Source organism: Notamacropus eugenii, chromosome 1, assembly GCF_028372415.1.
Source record: "Notamacropus eugenii isolate mMacEug1 chromosome 1, mMacEug1.pri_v2, whole genome shotgun sequence".
Taxonomy (NCBI): Eukaryota; Metazoa; Chordata; class Mammalia; order Diprotodontia; family Macropodidae; genus Notamacropus; species Notamacropus eugenii.
In genome coordinates, this window is record NC_092872.1 from 485,092,934 (window position 1) to 485,109,345 (window position 16,412).

Sequence of the window (16,412 nt, forward strand, 5' to 3'; positions counted from 1 at the left end):
TCTTGTCTTCCATACCCCCACACCTTGGCTACGAGGGTAGCTGTGTTCATATTTCCAAATAGGGGTCTTCCAAACAGATGAGAAAACAGATGCCCAGAAGGGAAGCCACAGTCAGAAAGTATTAGTAAAGGTGAGACTAGGAACCTAAGTCTCCTGGACTCTGTGAACCAGGCTTCTTTCTTACCATCTTCCCCCACCCCCTCCCAAAGAGAACAAAGTACATGTGTGAGGGAGACCTGGAGGTATTCACAAGTGACCAGCTTCAGAGCAAAACAGAGAAACTCTGGAGATGTGGTTGTAACAGGATTTAGTAGAATGTACAAGTCTAAAGTTTTCTATTTACAACAAATAAATATTACCCCCCCATCAGTAAACATTTTTCATTTCTTTTTTGTTTTCTTTCTTGGTTTGTTTTTTTGTTTTTTTTACAAAAATTCAGTCATTTCCGTCTTGACCCCACCCCCAGCTGCCCTCATTCATCATCTCATGATGTCTGCAAAGTCCAAGGTTAGTGGCACTTGGTGTGGTTGAGAATTCAATGTCCGCAGGACCCTGGTCTGACCCCTCCCCCTTGCTCACCACAGTGAGGCATGCTGTATATTTACAGGGGTCCCTACCTTTCCCAGAGTGCAGAGGGAAGGGTCAGTGTGTCCTCCTTGCCCTGGTGTGTCCCTTGAGATAGAATCTTTGGTGCAGGTTTAGGGCTAGAGATCTGGGAGGCAAAGTCCCTGTGTTCTGGGGCCAGATCCAACTCACGGTGATTGGGAGAGAGATGCTTCACTCCCATGCCCCACCTCCACCCTATATGGGAGTGACCATGGGGACACTGAGGGTGGATGATAGGGGTACAGGTGGGACAAGTGACTGGGGGAAACTCTGGGAGGTGAGGGAAGAAATGTGGTCAAACCCCTTTTGGGCATTAATGCTCCAGTATGCCCACTGGGAAAGGAATGTGGCAGTGACCATCAGCTTAGGAGCTGGAGATCCATTTGAAGGGCAGTAACAGGGAGGGGGTAGGGCACTAGTGCCCATTGGCAGAGTTCCTTGGCAAAAAAAAAAAAAGGAAAAAAGAAAATTGTTCTGTCCTCTGGTTCTCAGAAAGCAGAAGGCACCTAAGGCAATGAGGTGGTTATTAGGGGTTGAGAAGAGGGGTGGGAACCCTGTCAGCCCAAGTCTTAGGGGCGTCATATTGGGTAGGAAAGAGAACGCTTGAGTGTCCAAAACCACATAGAAAAAAATCAAAGTGGGAAAGTGTCCCAAAAAGTCCCTGAAGTTCAGGGGATCTAATCTGTCCAGGGAGGTGTGAGGAAAGACCCTGGTGGAACGGATATGGATGGGAAGCCCAGGCCTCTAAGTGCTTTGTGGCTCCAAGAAGAGGTGGTGAGGCCTAGGATTGCTACCCAAAGGAGGTGAGGGAGTCAGAAGATGCCTTTGGCGATCTTGAGGCCTTTCTGTTTCATTCTGGGCAGTGTTGAGCTGGCTCCATGCTTGACCTTTACTCCCTTAGGGAAGCCCCTCTTCTTCAGGACAAAGTCGTAGTTGGCAGTGGAGTTCATAGCATAGAACACATTGGCATTGTCCGGGATCTTCAGCTCTGAGGAGGGATAATAAGGGTCAGGTTTGCTGAGGTACTCCCCAGATAGGCCAATACACCATCAACCAGTCCAAACATAACTGTACCAGGGAAGGGTTATTTCACAAGTCAGGATCCTCCATTTCTTAGGAGGTAGGTGAATTAACAGGACAGAGGTCTCTGGGTGACTGGTTGAATTCAAAATGCCTGCTGTGGGAGGTAAAGCTCTGGTGGATACCAAGAGCACTGGGTAGTCTTGACAGCACTCAAAGATCCTCAAGGTTTCCCGACTGTTCACTACACCATCTCTAAATTCTGTCTGGATTTCATACTCTTCCATGAATTGGCCTGAACCCATCTGTTGGTCATTTATTCAAACATTTACTGAGCATCTATTAGACAACTGAACCACATATGTGCGGGCACTCTTCTAACTAAGTGCTTTGCAAATATTTAATCCTTACAACAACCCTGTGAGATAGGTGGTATTATGCTCTCCATTTTGCAATTGAGGAAACTGAGGCAGACAAAGGTTGAATGATACCATAAGTGTCTGAGGCCAGATTTGAACTCAGGTCTTCTTGACTGGCCAGTGCCTATTCCTATCATGTGTAAAGGGTCCACTGGTAGAAGTGAGGAATACTGAGATGAAGAAGAGGTAGCTTTTGCCCCCAAAGAGATCATAGTCCAGTAGGGGAGACAGGGCACACTGACAGATAATATTAGTTCAGAGAAGAATATGATAAATGTCATCAAAGAGGCAGGAATAAGGTGCTTTAGGACGCCAAGGGCTTTTGGTTTTATAGTCAGTCTTCTACTATCCATGCCGAAACTAAGGTGCAAAGATGCAACCAACAAGTCACTTAAACTGGATTCAAAAGAGTATTTTTAAAAGTTAAATGTATTTCTATTAAACATGTCTAAGGTTAAATAATTTTTTCTTGATTATGTTTAATTCAGGCTAGCAGAAAATGAAGCCTGGGCACATCAAAAGGGAGCTAATTGGCATCTCTGTTCTGAGCTGCTAAAGGAGTTGGTCTGGGATGGAAAAGTTACTATAAAACAGAAATTCTCAGACTTTTTAGTCTTAGATCGTTGATTTAGGCCCTAAATAATTTAGACCCCTTAATAAAAGGATTTGTTCTATAAAACTTGGACTCAATCAAAAAGCTACACCCAAGGACCTAGAAGGCCACATGCGGCCTCCAGGGTGCAGGTTCCCTATTCCTGATTCCCTATCCTCTCAGCATTATGGCTGAGAGAATCTATGACCCTAAAGAAGGCAGATGGAGGTAGTGGCCCCTTTCCCCCAGCAGATGATACCCCATCCCCTGGGAGCCCTACCTCTCTCCTCAGAGATAATTTGTACCAGCTCGTAGTCCTCAGGTTGGTCACCATCCAAGTTGTGTTTGACCATGGCTTTCCGGATCACTGCTGGGGTCTTATCCTGGCTTGTCACCTGGGGTAGGCGATAGGAAACATTAGATCTCAGGACTATAGTCCCCCAGATCAGCCAGCTCCCCATTCCCATCCCCAGAGACATGGAATGTGGGAAGAGGAACATCTGAATGGAAAGGTCCAGAATCACAGAATGTCACCCGTGTCTGGGTCCCCAGTGGTCACCTAGTCCAGCCTTTTTTTTTACAATGTATCTCTGCTTACAGCAGAATGGTCAAGCACGTGAAAGCCCATGGACCACATGTAGCCCACAACACTCCCCTGAATGCCCTCTGATCCAGATTAAAATGTAACAGGGAAATAGTTAACAAAGTAAATAAAAATACAAAAAAACCCAGCGACAATATTACATTTTAAAACTAAGTCAATATGTGGCCTGCAGGGATCCTAACGTATGGTTCAGTGGCCCCTTGTTTCTATCTGAGTCTGACACCAGCGACTTCCAGGCTTCCGAAGGAGGTAGGGTGGATGAGTGGCAGTTGAAGTCATTCTCCTTTTGGATAATTTTTTATTCGGAATTTATTCTATTATATCAAATCTCAATTTGCCCTCTGCAATTTTCGATCATTACTGCTCTCTGGAAACAAAGTTTATAGGAACAAGGAGTTGATGATCCCACTGTACTCTGCCCTGATCTAATCACATTTAGAGTATTGTGTTCAGTTCTGGGTGCCAAATGTGCCACATTGATAACCTGGAGTGTTCAGAGTATGGCAGCTAGGACAGTGAAAGGGCCTCAAGACCATGCCATATGAACCTATGAGTTCTTGGTTAAAGGAATTTGGAGAGAATTGGGGCAGCTGGGGAGGGGAAGTGATTGCTGTCTTCAAATATCTGAAGGGTTTTCATGTGGAAGAGGGATTAGATTTATTCTGCCTGGTACCAGAAAGCAGGACAAAGACAGTGGGTAGAAGTGATGCAGAAACAGACCTATGCTTAAAAACTTAATACTGAGAGCTATCCCAAAGTGGAATGGGGCCTTAGGTGTCAGGTGGTGGGCTCCCTCTCACAGAAGGGCTCTAAATAGAGGAGAGATGTTGGCATTCCATTTGCTGGATATTGAGGATGTTGGGGAAAGGATTCTGTTTGGGGAACAGATTGCACTAGATTAACATTTTAAAAAATGTGATCTGGGGACGTCTGAGTGAGGGTGGGGAAGACAGCCTTTCAGGAGGTCTGTTGGGTCAACATTATTTTCATAAAAATACTATGATGATTTCTAATAGATAGCTATTGATAGATATTATCCACATAAACAAAAGCTCTTTGGGGGAGTCCTCTATAATTTTTAAGAATGTAATGGGATTCTGGGACCAAAAAGTCTGAGAATTATTGGACTATGTGGCTGCTGAGGTCTCTTAACCCCTCTGAAACTGTGAATTTTGTGAAATACTTAAAGACAGGGATTAGGATTTCCCTCCAAAAGCCTTTTCTTCTCCAAGCAAAGTGTACTCATTTCTTTCAACCAAATCTAAAATGGCAGGAGCACAAGGCTCTTTACTATCCTGGCTGGGACCAACTGGATTCAGATGATCTAGTCCCAACCCCCTCCTTTTATAGATGAGGAAAATGGGGCCCAAGAGAGGAAGTGCTTGCCAGAAATCTTTAAGCTGGTTAGCAGGATGCTGGAACTAGAACCCAGGATTATTGAGGCCCAATGTTCTTTATACTCTACTGTCCACCTCAACTCTCCGTATAAGATTTCTTCCTATATCTGGATGATGTTCTGCCAATCCTCACCCTGCTGCTTTTCCAATTTTCCTCTCCAATTTTCCTTTCATGAAATTTCCTAACTCCCATTCCCCATGTCAATTCTGTTTTGATTCATTCTTCTCCCACTCCATCCCAAAGAACATCTCCAAATCAAACCTAAAACAAGTCTCCCTAATACTGGAGAGGAATAAGAGATCCCCTGTCCTGGAACTTTCATCCTTAACCTTTCTATGGAATAAAAGGTCTGAGAAGGGACTCTGAAATCACTCAGCTGATCCCCATGCCTACTGACGGGGATATACTTAAATCTCTCCAGAGAGAGGGGACTCATTTCTGGAATTTCAGTGTTAGAGTGGCCCACTCCACAGGGAAGTGGTACTGTTCTATACTAAAGCTCTGTTACTGTTTCCAAGTCCCTTTCCTCAGCAGCAAGTGGGAATCAAGACAGGGAACCACTCACCAGAACACTCTTGTACATGTTCCCATTGTCCACAGCCAGACTCACTCGAATGATACAGCAATCGTCAATCTGCTGATTGTAGAGGGGGAGGGAGAGGGAGGAGTAGCTGGAGATACCCGAGACGGAGCGCTTGTGGGTGCGGGAGGCAGTCACTGGCGTGGAGGAGACCGAGGAGGACGAGGCACTGCTGGAGCCGGACCCGATACCCGATGTGTCCAGGGAGGACAAGGATGTCGACTCCCAGAACTGGTGGGGATGGGGAGTGTTGGGAGTGGGGAGGGACAGAGATTTAGGAGGGGACCCCGAGTGGCTGCCTTGGCCTGAACTGGGACTGGGGCATAGATTCTCAACCCCTACAGGCAAAAAGCACAAAGTTCACAGAAGGGAAGGTGTGGGAGACATGCAGACCACATCCTATACCCCTTCAATCCCCTTACAGCTATGTAATCAGTCTGTGTTCTTTAAGCCACTGAAGTGGTGAATGTTACTGTTCACTGAACAGTGATTGATTCAGCGGGTGTTTTCCATCTGTCTACCCTATGGATTCTTTCTTCTCCTTTCTAGATGCTTTTCATCTCTCCCCTATCTCCAATAGGGTGGGGAGCTAAAGGGTCATAGGATCACAGATCTGGTATCCAAAGGGACCTCAGAGGTAACATTCAATCCAATCCCTCTATTTTACAAATGAAAAAACTGAGGCTTGGAGAGATTACATAGATCAATGTCATATAGATCACACTGAAGGTGGGATTTGAGCCCAGGGCCTCTGACTCCTGTACAAAGCTACTTCCCTGGTCCTGATGGAAGGGTTGAGAATCTCACATGAGAACTGGGGTTGGAGGCCAAAGTCTAGAGAAGCTCAAACCCAAAGCTGGAGGAGGGGAGCGGTGACACATACCTTTTTCTCCTGGCAGTCTGGAGACTCTGGGACGAAGGTGATGTTAATTTCTTCCACATCTGAGCTTGAGGAACCTGCTGAGGTGACGCTGAGGGAGTCTGCTCCATCCCCACTGCACAGGTAGGGACCACACTTGAGCTGGTCGAAGGACTTGGAATGGGAGCTGCCACTGGCACTGGGCTCTGCACTGGGGGCCTGGCGGCTGGAGGATGGCCATTCATTACCCAGAGGTGGACTCTGCCCAGGGCACACACCCCTCCCTACATCCCTTCCTCAGCTCTAGCCCCAGGAAGACTGAAGATGCTGAAGGGGAGCCTGGTGTCCCCAGACCTCCCAGCATGCATCTCTCCCCTTTCCCTTGACTGCTCTGGGAGCCCCAGGGAGGGATAAGCCAACCCCACCATTTCCAGATACCTACTCGCTCCATCGTTTGATAATGCCCGTATTCTTCTTGGCCTTCAGGGTGTTACTGGCAGATTCCGACAGGGGTTCCAGCTCACAGGACAAGCTATAACTGGACAGCCAGAGGACAAAGCCAGTGAATAAAGGGGATGGGGCGTGGAGATTGGGGCAAGGCAAATTAAGCAGTCTTGCTCCTTCCTTCTCACTCCAGACATACTTTTTTATCCAGGTGAAATCAAGTTAGAATAAAGCCCACGGGCAGCCTGGAATGGCACGGTTTTACACCAGAGCAATGTTTCAGAGGGGGAGGAGGGGGTTGGTATCGGGGCAGGGGTAGTCTCATGGAAGGACTACGACTGACAGGCTTGTCTGTCTGTTTGAGAAGGCCACCCCTTTCCCTCTCTGTCCAGGCTCTAAAGAGGTGAGGGGCTCCTTCCAGAGTCTGGGCGGCCGTGACTGGAGGGGTGGCAGGCCTTCCTCCTGAGGACAACGGGCAGGGAGTTGGCCCTTACCTCTCAGCTTCGCTGAGCCGCTCCACGCCATGGAACCAAGCTGCAAAGTGGACTTGTGGCGTGAAGCTGTAGTTGTTGCAGGCTGACTGCAGCAGCTTGATCTGGGCGATCACTTCGAACTCCTGGAAGGACAAGAGAGGACCGGACGCTGGAGCGGGGGGCTGGGAACATGCAGGGTGTGCTTTCTGCTTTCCAGCTCCCACGCCTATTCCTTTTCCCCCCTCCCCCCACCATGGCATGGCCTTCATGCCCAGCCTGGCCAAAAACCCTCCCCACCCTAACTCTACCATGATCGCTTCTTCTTTGAATTCCTAAAGGCTGCCTTGCCCTTCCAGCCCCCAGATGGTTACTCCATGCTCACCTTTCTCCTCTTCTCAAAGTTGATCAGGCCTCCCTGAAAAGAAGAAATCCCACCCACTGGTCAAGCCAAGCCCCCAGAGGCACGGAATCCACCCACCCTTGATGAGTCCAGCAGTATCCCTAGCTGGCTCCTAGCCTGCAGTAGAGCATGGTTCCACCAGGGGTCAGTGAATACACACCCACTGCAGGGCTGGATTCCCACCTAACCTTCAGAGGTGGTTGGAGAAGGGGTTTCCAGTGAGAGAGTGCTCAGTAGCTAACCAATCCAGGGAGAGGAGTGTTTTTTCTCCTGGAGGGGGCACTCCAATTCCCAAAGGACAATCAGGCATAGAAACAGATGATCAAAATTGGAAAAGACCTCAGAAGCTAGAGAAAGGGCCTGTAAAGATCATCTTGCTCAGCCCCCTTATTTTATAGATTAGAAAACAAAAACCCAGAGAGGGCAAGAGACTTGATAAATGCTAGTGAGTTGCAAAGTGGGACCATCAGTACCTCCTATCTCTCATCTTGCAGATTACAATGTGAGCTCCTCAAGGGCATGTATGTCGAATGCTAGCATAGAGCCTGGAACATAAGTTGGCACTTAATAAACGCTTTCTAAGTGGGAGATTTGTGCAGAGGGCAGTGTCAAGGGACTGACACTCCCCCAGGGAGTCTGAACTGGGTACCCCTCTACTCCAAGTCCTGGTGACATGGTAATCTTGCACGGTCCCCTTCTCCCTCAACCCTGGGGGTGTGGGCAGAAGGGTTACTTACATCCAGGTAGTCCTTCATAGCTGTGTCCAGCATCACCAGGTCTGTGAGGAAGGTGCCAAGGTAAGGAATAGTGCCTTGCATGACGCCCTGGAGTGTGGGCAGGAAAAGCTGAATCAGTGCCGAGTAATGGCTCTCCCAGATACACCCCTCCAGCCCCTTTGACTTGGTCTCAGCCTCTGACATGGAAAACCCTCTATATGCCCAGGGAAAACTCTGGGAGACCTCAGGTGTCTCAGGTGTTCTCCACATCCCCACCTATCTTCCATTCCCACAACTCCTTATTACTCCCAGATCTTTCCTCTCTACTAATCCTAAGCAAAAATATGAAGCTGATGGATGTTTCTCTCTACATTTCACCTTTTAGGATTATAGTCCTACCATCTAGTCCACCCTCCTCATTTTACACATGAGGAAACTGAAGGCTAGAGAGGTTAGGAGTCTTATAGAGGAGCCAAGATTCAAATCCATGTGTCTTAAAGACTCCTTTTCTTGATCTTAGTCTCACCTTTTATCTCTCACAGGTAACAAGCTAGCCCATGTCCCTTTCTGACAAGGCCTGGCTATCTTTGGTCCAGGTGTCAACTGATAAAGGCTTAAGCTATATCTTCCCTTGATGGGAGTAGAGGAAGAGGGTGAAAATCCCCATCATTAGAGGGGTTTTCAAGACCCAAAGGAATATTTCTCTAATAGAAGCATTCTGGGCAGTGTGACAACCAGTGGAGGAAGATATATTGGGGCAGTGGACCAGTTCAGAGCTCTTTCAGATCATGTGGAGAGTGACTACTTGCTCATCCATCTTAAAATGTCAGGCCCTGATATCCTTTTCTACATTCCATTTGTCCCCATCTCCTTCTCTCTGCCTCCCCTAGCTCAGCTCTTCCCTAGAGTCCCAGATCATAGGACCATAGCTTTCGAGCTAGAAGGGGTCTGAGAGGTCATTTAGTCCAACACTCTCATTTTACAACTGAGGAAATTGAGGCCCAGGAAGGTAAAATCATTTACCCAAGGTCAGGAAGGTAGTAAGTAGTAGATCTGGGAGTCAGGAACCCAAGTCCTCTGATTCTAAATCCCACATACCCCATCAGCCTAAAAATCACCTTGGGTCACCTAATCTGACACTGGGGTTCAAACAATCCTAATTCAGCTGTGTTCTAAGCACTTACCATCTCCCGCTGCTGCTGCTGCCTCTTTTGGGCTCTCTTGGGGTTGATTTCTAGTGTGGCAAACTTTGAGGTTCCCTCCTGCAACAATCAAAGAATAAGTAGGTAAAGAAGAAGATGGATCAGATAATTAATAGATGCATATAATGTCCAAGCTCACGAAATCTTAAAGACCATCTAGTTAAACTCATTAGACAACGGAGAAAGCGCAGAAAGTAAAAGAGATTTGCCATATCTGCTCTGCCAACCTTCTCTCCCTTCATTTCCTTTTAGGAATCAAATCTAGAGCTGAAAGAGATCTCACTGGTCATCTAACCTAATCTCCATTTAACTGAGGTCCTGGGATGCTAAGGTTACAAGCCAGTAAAAAGCAAAGGCAAGATCTGAACTCAAGATCCCTGATTGAAGGGTCAGTACTCTTTCCCTTTCTCTTAAAGCAGATAAGTGGTGAAACAGATACTCAAAACCACTGGGCCTGGAGTCAGGGAGACCTGAGTTCAAAGCTGGTCTCAGACATTTACTAGCTGGTTTTTTTCCAGTCATTTTTCAGTTGTGTCCAATTTTTTGTGACCCCATTTGGAGTGGCTTGTCATTTCCTTCTCCAGCTCAGCACTTACAGATAAGGAAAAGGAAACTGAGTCAAGTTTACACAGCTAGTACGTAAAACCAGATTTGAACTCATGAATATGAGTCTTCTGGACTCCAGACCCAGTAGTCTATCCACTGTGCCATCTGGGCAGTCACTTAACTTCTGTCTGCTTCAGTTTCCTCATCTCTGAAATGGGGATAATAATAGCACCTACTTCCCAGCGTTGTTGTGAGGATGAAATGAGATAATTGTTTGTGAAGTTATGCAAACCTTTAAGTGCTACATAAATGCTATTAATTACTATTTTCTTCATTCAGGGACTACTGTTCCATGAGAAATCATGTCCCTAGTCAGGTCTTGGTAGAATCAGACTGCCTTCTGATCCTAAAAGACTTTCTCATTCACCTGTCCACCCAGTCACTATTACATCAAATTACGGGGAACATGACCTTTGTGGGCTTTTGAATAACCAGCTTCTATCCTGGTGGATTCTGACAGGGGAAGAAAAATGGGGCAGGTGTTAGGGCTCCTGGACTTCCCCTCTTCAATGACCTTTTTGGCATTCCTGCCTGCTAGGCTCTCCCAGGCCTGTCACCAAAATGGCCCCCTTCCCTCCAGTATTGTCCAATCCTTTACCTTAATAAGGAGCTCCCGGCTTAGTGAGTGGTTGTTCTCATCAGAGAAGATCTCTGACAGCTCATGGAAGACTCGGAAACTTTCCCTGTAATGTGGGGCAAGGGAGGTAGGAAAAAAATTGGAGATGGATGCAAGACAAACCAGAGAGGATCACTCTCACCCAATGGAATGGCTTTCTTTTCCCAGTCTACCAGAGTCTCACTCTTAGAGGATATTTGCATATGTAAAACAGCCGTGGCAGAGGGGTCACCTACCTCGTCACTTCATCCCAGGTCTTCCTTAGGCGGTGAACCGCATTGCATTGCAGGGCAGAGAGGATAGCACGGAGGGAGGAGAAGTTTTTGAGTATTCGGCATTCCTGATGGACAGAGGAGGATGCAGAGATGAGGGACCATAGGACTGAAAAAATCCTGACTATTGTTCCCACTCTTGCCTCTCCCTTCAACCCCCATCAGGGTTCAATCCTTACTCTCCCCAGACTAGATGATCTTACTGGGAAAGAAAATGCTTTCTGATCCCCAAAGACAGACTTTCTGTGTGGGCTGATCCTCCGAGGTTCCAGAGGACCTCTATCCAGAGATTTCCCCACAAAATCCTGAATGAGGACTAATGGTTAGTACAAAAAAGTAGATCTGGGTTCATCATGAGGAAGGACTTCCTATTAAAGGATGGACTGAGTCACCATAGGAGGTGGTGGGCTTCCTGTCACTAGAAGCATGTAAGCAGAGGCAGAATGACTATTTCTCAGGGCTCCCATAGAGGGAATACTTATGTGGGCTGGTAAGGAGGCTAAACTTGATGCAAATCAGAGTTAAGTTGAAAGTTAAGAGTCTGATTCTTAAAGGCTGGAATTCTAGGATAGAGAAAAGGGGAATTCTAATGGAATAGGAATAATGGAAGAAGCTGAGAGATTAATCCTCAAAGCTGCAGTGCCCGCCATGCAATGCTCCCTCCTCATCATGATCTCCATTGGTGAAATGCTCCTCCATACCCGGGCCACCTCAATCCACCGCTCCACCACCTTGGCTCGCTGCTGGGGCTTCAGACCTCGGTCCCCTAGGCATGTGGCGATAACACAGTTGGTGACACAGTTGAACTGGGAGACGGTGGCCCGAATGGAAGGTGCCAAGTGTTCATTGCCTTTTTTGTCTCTCTGGGACCAGATGCAGCCCAAGCAGTGATAGGGGACCACCTTCTTAAACAGCTCCTGGGAAGACATAACTAGAATTGAGCCTACCCCATTAATCCTACGAAAATCTCATCATTCCTAGACCCCAAGGCATCAAGGATATCATCTGTAAGAGAAGGTGGACCTTTGGCATCTGTGTGAAAGCTAATAAATAAAACCTTGGTTTTAATCTCTTTTTGGGACAAGCAGTCTTGATTGGATTGTTAGTTATAACCAACTGTTCAGAAAACTCTGGTCCTCAGAAGGCTGGGATAATATTGCATAGAGGGTGTAAGTACAATGAAGATTGTAACTGGGAGCTTGGATTCCGAAGGCCCAGCTCTTTAGTCTGGCCCCAACACTTAACTATGTAGAGAAATTTGAGATTGAGAAAGAGGAAGTTGACTTGTCCTAATTCAAACCAAGGCCTTCCTGATCCCAAATCCATTATGGGATTTATCTATCCATTGATGGCAACTTTAGTGCTGAAGAAATGTCAGTCATTTCTAGGTAACCTATTTCCATTCTTGGGGGAAATTTCCATTTCACTTGGAAGGAAAACTCCAAGTCCACAGTGAAGGTAGAAATAGGAACATCACATCCAAATACGAAAGCTGGCACAATCCATTTTGTATTCTAAGCATCCTCAAATCATCTTCATTGTTTTGTCTGTCTCTCCAACTGCAGCAAAACTCCCTGAGAGTAGGGAATGTCTTCTATGCCATGTGAGCCTCAGTTTTGCTATCTCTGAGGTCAGCAAGCTGGAGGAAACTCTAGGGAGAACTGGGACATTCTGTCCCCTTCTCAGGAATATGACCAATCGTAGGTGGTCAGAAGGCTTTCTCTCCTTCCTGGCTTGAAGGGTCCCTAGGCAATGTTTCTATAGGAGGACAGAAGGCTTTGGGAAGATTACAGGGAAAGGTACAGCCTGCTATTGCCAACATAAGCCAGTCACTAACCGCATCCATTAATGTGAACTGTTCTGCGACCATCTCTGGAGAGAAGACTAGGAAATCGGGTTTTCCTTCTCCCAGTCCATTTTCTTCTGTCAGATGGAAGGAGCAGACAGACTCTGGGGCTACAGGAAAGTGGGCACAAAAGAGACCCAGGAGATCACGGTCACATTTCCTCTCCAATTCTTCCCCACAAGATCCATTTCTGCCAGGAAACCTTTCAGGTTTCATGATCTAATTCAATTAAAAGCACAACCTAGAACTTCCCTACTTCTTGTGAGGGCTCACCATTGTGTAACCCAGCCCTAGCTTCCTTTCCTTAACAAGGAAAGAATCCTTCTCACCTTCTGGCTCTGCCTCACTGGGCTCCTGTTTCTGGAACTGGGAGAGGAGGAGGTGGGCTCGGCGTTCAAGGTCTGAGCCAGGGATGTTGCATTGAACATAAGACACGAGCTGTTTGAGGCAGGTGAAGTCTGGGGGCTGTCGAAAGTCCTCAGAGTATTGGTCCAACCAGGCTCCCAGAATGGAGGAAATGGTGCTAAGGAAGGAGGGATTCAGGGGGCAAGGGTTTCAGTAGAGTGTGGTGGAAAGGGCACCATACTAGGAGGCAAGAGACTCCTTGACCATTTGATTTCTACACTCTTTCAAATTGAACATTCTATGATTCCCCCTCCTTAAACTCTGACAGCAAATAACAGACTGTATATCATATAACCTAGCACTTAATTACATTGTAAGCTCTTTAAAGGCAAGGATGCTTCTCTCCTCCCTCTTCTAATATTCTTCATGGTAACTACCAACAAAAGACTTATTGATGACTCCCATTATGGACCTTTGTAGAAGCGCTAGTTCTGTAGATCTACCTGGTTGCAGAAGAGTAGAAAACTAGGTTCTGTCTTGCAATGGTATTCAAGATGTATGATTTATAGCCATGTTTAACTTTTTCCTCCTCCCTTCCCCCATTGGAAACTCCCTCCCCTCTACCTCCTCAAAGGAGGTGGTTAAGGTGAACTTTTCTTGAGTGGGTGGGGGGGGGGTGATACCTTTTCTAACTGACATCTCAATTAATGGCCCACTTTCTGCGTCATTACCTCTTCGATCCCTATCTACCTAGGAGAGATTGGAAGGCCTGTATTCTGGGTCAGGACTCTACTTCCATCCCTTATAAATGACCCCAGGACCCTTACATACTGCATGCAGCCCTCCCACATGCAAGGGAATGGGTCACTTCCTCTCAGTCCCAAGCCCTGCTTACTTTTTTAGCTCTAACCGGTCATCTATGGCCTGCTGCCCACGGTCTCCATTAGCTTGAGGGTGGAGTCGGCCATACCTGGTTGGATGATCAAGGATAGTTTGTTAGACCCCAGGCTCAAAAGGAGCATGCCATTCCCATGTCTCAAATATATTTTTGATTTTATTGCTTTTTAAAATTAATAAGTATATATTTCCTCTTGCTACCTACCCCCAACTGATCAACAACAAAAAATATTATCGGAACTAAATATGCTTAAAGAACCAAAGTCAATTTCCCCATCCACGTCCAAAAATGGGCAACTCAATCTGCATTCTGATTCCATCCTCTCTCTGCCAGGCAGTTGCTAGTATACTTCCTCTCTGGTTCTCTACAATTATGCCCACACCCTTTCTAGAGCTCTCAAGAGTCTCCCTTTTTTCCCCAACTGGGAGTCTCCCTCAGGCTAGGGCAAAGGGTAGGCACAGTTTCTCCACTGCTGAGGTAAGGATAAAAACAATTGGGGAATGAGGTAGAAGGCAGGTGGGATAAGAACTGCAGAGTGCTGGGATGGTGGTTAATGGAGATGGTTCTAGAATGGGTGGCAGGGGTCCCTCTGCTGAGAGGGCACTCACCTGTTGAGCAGGAGGTCCAGCACCTGTTTGGTGGTGGCAAAGGCACGGTAGGTACACAGGAAGATGGTGACGTAGGTGGAGTCATTGCCTCTAAAGGCTGATACCAAGTATTCCACCAGTTTCTCCAGCGTCCCCGCCTTGATGGTACGAACTTTGCAGGTCTCATACAAGTTCAGACCAGACTCATTCTCAAACTTGGGAGTGGAGAGAGGAGAAAAGTCATTCTTCTGCCCTCACTGATGTTCCCAGAGACACAGGGAAGCCTGTCTATCCCTTGTCCCCAACCAGAGACACAATTTCCAAAAATAAATAAGTCAAGAGGAAGAAAGTTAATCGAGGGGCATGCTTACATAACAAAGTTGAGGGCTGGAAGGGGGAACAGTTTTAAGAAGAGTCAGAGCAAATGGGATTGAAAAGGCAACAGACCTTGTTCCTGGCATACTGGAAAGAACAGGGTTAGAGGCAAAGATCTGAGTTTGAATCCTGGCTTTACCCCATATTATCTATGTGACTTTGACCAACCACTTAGCCTCTCTAGGCCTCAGTTTCCTCTTTTATAAATGAAGGGGTCGTACTAGATAGTCCCTAAGGTGCCTTTTAGGTCTACTTCCCAACACCTGGGGTGGCTTACTTACCCCCAGCCATCGCTGCCCCTTGTTGGCAGTGTGATGGAGTTGTACTTTGCGTAGAGAGATACTGTAGATGATGTCATCTGCCAGCTCTTCTCCAATCTCCTGTGTGGAGCTCTGTAATGAGAACATCCCAGAGGACCCTGAGAAGAGGGGCCAGGAGAACACAGATCTCTGGTATCCTTTCTTTTGCTAACCTTCTCCCAAGCAAAGGAAAAAAAGGCTGCCCTCTAGATAAGGCCTTTAATTTATAGAGTGAGAAATGCACCAGCCTGAGTTCCAGTCTCAGTTCTGCCACTGACTGGCTATGAGATGAGAGCAAGAAACTTTAAGAGTCCCTTTGCTTCAGTCTCCTCATCTGTAAAATGGGGTATTTCAATAATCTCTTTCCTGTGTTGCTTCCACTGTTGTTTCAGGAACCAAAAGATCACTGGGATCATGGATTAAGATTTGGAAGAAATCTTAGAAGCCAAGGAATTCAACCCCAACCTCTATTTTACACATGAGGAAACTGAGGCACGGAAAAGTTAAATACCTGCAGCAGAATTTGAACCCAGGTCTTCCTGAATCCAAGTTCCATGCCCCATTCATTGTGTCATGCTTCCTCTCTCAGAGAGAACACCTACAATATTTTTTTGATTTTTTAAATTAATTTGTTTTCAGTTTTCAACAATCAGTTCATAAGCTTTAAATTTTCTTCCCCTTCCTCCCCAAGACAGCATGCAATCTCATATGGGTTCTACACATACATTCTTATTGAACACATTTTCACATTAGTTACGTTACATAGAAGAATTAAAATGAATGGGAGAAACCATGAGAAAAACCAAATCAAACCAAAACATAACACAAGAAAGAACAGTCTGCTTCATTCTGCATTCCGATTCCATCCTTCTCTGGATGTAGACAACATTTTGTATCAAGAGTGCTTTGGGAATGTTTTAGGTCCTTGCATTGTTGTGAAGAACTAAGTCTATCAGAAACAGTCCTCGCACACTGTGGCTGTTGCTACAATTTGAAAAGTGCCTTCCTGAAAGCAGTAGTCAATCACATAAATTAAAGTCTTTAAGGGAAAGCTGAGAGAAAATTTAACCTTGATTTTCAAGGTTTTCTTCAGGACAAGAATTATTTTGTATATCTCTGACAGGATAATTCCTGGTATGTAGAAGGCATTTATTAAATGCTTGTGGATTGACTGATGGATTTAAGAAAATAAAGTACTTCAAAAGTGAAAAAAAAAATAAAAGTGCTATCTAAATTGTACACTGCTGTACAAATA

General features: G+C 46.2%; 1 protein-coding gene across 6 annotated transcripts in view; it reads right to left on the minus strand.

The window, feature by feature from the left end:
- Positions 1–290: 290 nt before the first annotated feature.
- Positions 291–16,412, minus strand: part of RALGDS (ral guanine nucleotide dissociation stimulator) — an 87,834-nt gene continuing 71,712 nt past the window's right edge. For 4 of the 6 annotated variants that reach the window (XM_072632819.1, XM_072632815.1, XM_072632814.1 and 1 more), the window contains exons 2-18: positions 15,140–15,250; positions 14,505–14,698; positions 13,894–13,968; positions 12,983–13,176; positions 12,645–12,763; positions 11,509–11,724; positions 10,772–10,875; positions 10,518–10,602; positions 9,296–9,373; positions 8,133–8,219; positions 7,378–7,410; positions 7,017–7,138; positions 6,521–6,616; positions 6,103–6,304; positions 5,205–5,450; positions 2,918–3,032; positions 291–1,594 (exon numbers count right to left, since the gene is read on the minus strand). In XM_072632819.1, coding sequence (XP_072488920.1) covers positions 1,419–1,594; positions 2,918–3,032; positions 5,205–5,450; positions 6,103–6,304; positions 6,521–6,616; positions 7,017–7,138; positions 7,378–7,410; positions 8,133–8,219; positions 9,296–9,373; positions 10,518–10,602; positions 10,772–10,875; positions 11,509–11,724; positions 12,645–12,763; positions 12,983–13,176; positions 13,894–13,968; positions 14,505–14,698; positions 15,140–15,250 — 2,253 coding nt within the window. In that variant the 3' untranslated portion in view covers positions 291–1,418. The remainder of the gene's footprint in view (positions 1,595–2,917; positions 3,033–5,204; positions 5,451–6,102; positions 6,305–6,520; positions 6,617–7,016; positions 7,139–7,377; positions 7,411–8,132; positions 8,220–9,295; positions 9,374–10,517; positions 10,603–10,771; positions 10,876–11,508; positions 11,725–12,644; positions 12,764–12,982; positions 13,177–13,893; positions 13,969–14,504; positions 14,699–15,139; positions 15,251–16,412) is intronic. The other 2 variants (XM_072632817.1, XM_072632816.1) reach the window with 2 other exon arrangements.